General features: G+C 39.1%; 1 protein-coding gene across 1 annotated transcript; it reads left to right on the top strand.

The window, feature by feature from the left end:
- The first annotated feature begins 410 nt into the window (after positions 1-410).
- Positions 411-4,268, top strand: LOC134601609 (ubiquitin carboxyl-terminal hydrolase 38-like). The gene is made up of 4 exons (XM_063446130.1): positions 411-595; positions 1,247-1,340; positions 1,809-1,915; positions 3,341-4,268. The coding sequence occupies exons 1-4, from the start codon at positions 558-560 to the stop codon at positions 4,266-4,268; spliced, it is 1,167 nt and encodes a 388-aa protein (XP_063302200.1). The 5' UTR covers positions 411-557.
- The last annotated feature ends 379 nt before the right edge of the window (positions 4,269-4,647 follow it).

Below are 4,647 nucleotides of genomic sequence, written 5' to 3'. Positions count from 1 at the left end.
TCATTTAACAATGCAGATTATGCATGTATTTACATATTAGGATCTTTGACACGGTTTGCGTTGAGCAGTGTATATGTAGCCAAATATTTCATGCAAAAATAATGACTATAAACTGTTGTTATTGCTCAAAAATATATAGAAAGTTAACTAAACATTATTGTTATTAATATTTTCAGAATGCTACCATAGACTCCAGCGCTGAACCGTTGGATCAAAACCAGAAGGGAGACGTAAACGAGGTAATAAAGAATTCATATAATTTCCCTGAATACGGGGTGATACGGGGGGCATAGAGTGATACATTTCAATCTTACAAATCACAACACAAAGACGGAATTGAAATGTAAGGAAAATACAGACATTTATATATGAATATGTATTTTAAAAAATGTCTTCTTCTTTAGGAGTTACCAAAGCAGTCTGTTGAGGAGATAAAACCTGAAAATATCCAAAGTTCCCAGTCAGCTTCATCCAGTGCTTTGGTTTCTCACGTCCCCGTACGGTCAGGAAAATCAATAACAAGAACTGGCCTAAAAAACCTGGGAAACACGTGTTATATGAACAGCGTTTTACAATCGTTGTTCATGGCGAAAGAGTAAGTTCTCCTTTCGAGTTTATGTGTTAATGTGAGAATCCGACTAATCTGTGAAAAATAAATACATTGGCTGAACATAGGCCATACATTGCAATATATCTCACCATACTTCAATCCATCGATAAAATGGCTGCAGGCTGCACTCAGTGAGCAGTTACTGACAGAACCTCACTTGGACTGCTATAATGTTTTACACACACCGAGCAGTATGATGTCTCATTAGATGCAATGTATCCAGCACCATGACACTGAGGGACATTTTGTACATTTGGCAGATCGTGTTTCCTGTGCTCGGCTATGTATGAAAACCTACAGGCTACCTACTTTACTAATTAAAGGAGTTTATCCAACAGGAGCACACTGGCATTTGTGTGGGGGTTAATATAACACTCAAACTGTTTCTGTCTTCTTCTAGTAAAACATTTTAATGCAAGTCCTTTGTTTTATCGGTTATCATTTAGTGCAGGGCTGCGCAACAGGTAGATCCCCACATGTTGTAGAACTACAGCTGCCAGGATGCTTTGTCATTCTAAATGCATTCTAAAGGCATGCTAAGCATCATGGGAGTTGTAGTTCCACAACATCTGGGGATCTACCTGTTGGGCAGCCCTGATTTAGTGCAAAGTCTATAATGCGTGATCTGATTTTCAGCTTTAGGAGCCGCGTGTTATCCCTCAATTTGAAAGGCTGCAATTCACTGATGAAGAAATTGCAAAAACTTTTCAACATCTTGGCTTATTCTAAGGTATGCTTTTGTTAACTGAAAAACAATGGGGGCACATGGCACATAAAATAACTATCTGTCCATGTAACAGAGAAAAACAACAGAACACAACATGAAACGTTCCACAAAATAATGTAGAATACAGTAATTAATATGCACAATCCCTGTTATATAGCAAACAATATGAAATACATATTACTATTACAAAAGCTGAGATTTATCAAGATGCCATGTTCTGGAACGTTCTAAAAAAAGAAGCAGTCACCATGGTCACTAGTGGAATCAGTAGGCACATCCCATTGGTGATTGATTCACTTTTACAGTTTTGCACATTTCACATCACAGCATTGGGATAAATCTCCTCCACTGAGTCAATAGAGTTGGAAACCAAACACATGGGACAAAATCCAGTTTCTTCTTAACATGTGAATATCTCCATCAATTCCCCCTGTTAAAGTAACATTTGGATCTTCCCTTATTTCTAACCAGCGAGAAGCATATACTCCATTGACATTTTTCAATGCGTCTCGTCCACCGTGGTTCAGTTCTTTCTCCCAGGAAGATAGTTCTGAATATCTTCGATTCCTTTTAAACAGGTAATTAAACAATTCTTATATCCTGATTATTTACTTAGTACTAAATGTATAAGGTTATACTGTAACGTTAAACATGGTATTACTTTATAAAAGGCAAAGTGTCTCTAGAGTAACAAACCTGCTAGTGTTTCCTGCCCACAATAGAGGATAAAGTTGGGCAGGGATGAGAGGAGGTTACACAAGGCACAAAGCCCTTAAAAGGGCAGTCTAACTGTGTGTCTCCTCAAAGCAGACCATGGAGGGCGGAGGTTTATTAAAAGCAAGGGATAAATAAATCCCTAAATGTCTAATCATGGGCTCAATTTCAGGATTGGCAAAAGTTTACAGTTGCAGTCCATTAGCTCGGGTATATTATTAAATTTTAACTTACAAGTGAAGAACAGAGAGCTGGCTACATTTGGCCTGTGAAGTAACTACAAACAATAAGTCCAACTTGAGGTCAAATCAGTAGATTATCCCTCAACATTCCACTTCCTTTATTAATATTTAATGATTTATACTAACACTGCAATAATTGGACTACAATCATTGATGGCTCTATAATTAGGAGAGGTATGTAACCTCCTAAGGTGAGTCGGAGGGGGAGTCTCTAGGAAGCTTGCAAGTTGCCCCTCGGGCAGGTGCAGACACATTGCTTAGTGGATCAGACAGTTTCTGTAAGTTACCAAAGCAGTGCTCTGATTTATTATAGAGCGACGGCCAGATTGAGTTGCAGACCTGATATTGGACCCATCAGAGGTCAACTTTCCCCCTCCCTGGCCCAAAATAAGCAAGAGGGAGGGAAGAATAAACGTTAAAGATTTATTTAAGATCCCATATATCACACACTGAAGCCCCTCTCTCCCAAAATACTGTTTAAAGTCTCCCTAGGTACATCCCATATTTGCCCCATACACACTACAGCCACTATTTACCTCCTTCCCATACAGGGCAATTCCAAATAAGCATACCAAATTAGGGAGCAATCTACTATTATCTACTACTATTATCTTCAATTTATTTTAGCTATACAGATAAAAGCAGCCTCACATCCATTTATGGACATGGCATCTAGACCTCATACAGAAATAGGTTGCTGACTCATGTTGTAAGGCCTCTAATTCCAACTTTGTGAAAGGCCTCTGAAAGCCTAGAGTCGCCTCTGACTACAATAATAATAAAAGAACAAAGTAACATAATTTACACAGTATTGTGCTATGAGGGAGCAGCTCAGAAACCTCTCTACACTAGAGGCCATGGTGGGGGCAAATGCCCTCTGCCTCACTTGCCATCCCCTCTTCCGCAAGCTAAATGTAATAAAATACCCTCTGGCTAGAAATGCATCAACCAAATTAAATATACATTATTTTAAGAAATGTGTTCTTTATGCTTATTGCTTGGTATGATTCATATTTAATAAATGTATTCTTTTACTTTTTATGTTAGCTTGCATGAGGAAGAGAGAATACAGTTTTTGTCTTCAGAGACTGCCGCCAATGCTCTGGTTACAGAAGTTCCTCCTCAAGAGTCTTCACAAAGCACAAGCTGGGGGAAAGATGAAAAAACTATAATACAACACATGTTTGAGGGAAAGCTGCAAACTAATATCTGCTGCCAAACATGTAAAAACATTTCCCAGAAGACGGAGGCTTTTACAGACCTTTCACTGGGATTCCCACCATCATTAATTAATACTGGCAAAAAAGAACACCAGAAAACATTTTCAGTCAACGACATGTTCAGCCATTTCCTCGCACCAGAAATTCTCGATGGAGACAACTGCTATCAGTGTGGAAACTGTGCTTCCCTCCAGAAAGCAGAGAAGACCGTGCAAATTATGGAGGAGCCAGAATACCTCATTCTAAACCTACTGAGGTTTTCTTATGATCCAGAGCACCAGGTGAAGCGGAAGATATTCAATCCAGTATCTATTCCACAAATACTGAGGCTGCCCGTGGAAAGATCTACCTCTCTGGACACTGATCTTTCTGGTGCTGGTGAAAATAAAGCTAATGAGCAGGCATCAGTTGGCATAGAAGATCGGCGCTCTACCCAACGACGAGTGCCTTATGCTTTAAATTCTGTCGTGGTGCATTCGGGAGCAACTCCTGAAAGTGGCCATTATTACTGCTATGCAAGGGACATCAGTTTAAGGTCTGTAAAACCTGTGAAGAGCTCCTCCAACATTTCCTTAGTTCAGGCAGCTGGAGGAGAAATGCCCACCTCTGGTAGTGAGTCCTTACAGAAGCCCAAACAATGGCTTTTCTTAAATGACAGCAGGGTTACCTTTACATCTCAGCGCCATGTGTTAAATACCAGCCTGCGGTCTCCAGAAGACTCTGTATATATATTATTTTATAAAAAGCTGAACTGAGGTAAATAAAAGCCATTGAGCAAGGTTAAACAAGTGGAGTCTGGTTAAACTGGAATTTTCCAGATGAAACAGAGTTTAGGGATGTTATCATCAGAAATAAACATTATTTGAAGATGCTTAAGCCGAGCGGAGGAACTAGGGATATGTTTTTTTTTTAGTTTTTTTAACCTCTCCTCTACCCTTGTCCCCATTTTACTTAACAAAATAACAGTATCACATACTGAAAAGAAATGTCAACAGGAGACAAATTAGATCTCCATTCTAGCTCCACTAAGAACCAAGGTGTTGCAATCAGGTACCTTATCATTACAACTGATGTGGTTGTTGTTGGATAAGTTGTTGGATAAGTTAAAACACAATACCATGAGATTTTGTATAA

This window comes from Pelobates fuscus, chromosome 3 (assembly GCF_036172605.1).
Source record: "Pelobates fuscus isolate aPelFus1 chromosome 3, aPelFus1.pri, whole genome shotgun sequence".
Classification (NCBI taxonomy): Eukaryota; Metazoa; Chordata; class Amphibia; order Anura; family Pelobatidae; genus Pelobates; species Pelobates fuscus.
This window is presented reverse-complemented; position numbering and strand designations above follow the sequence as displayed.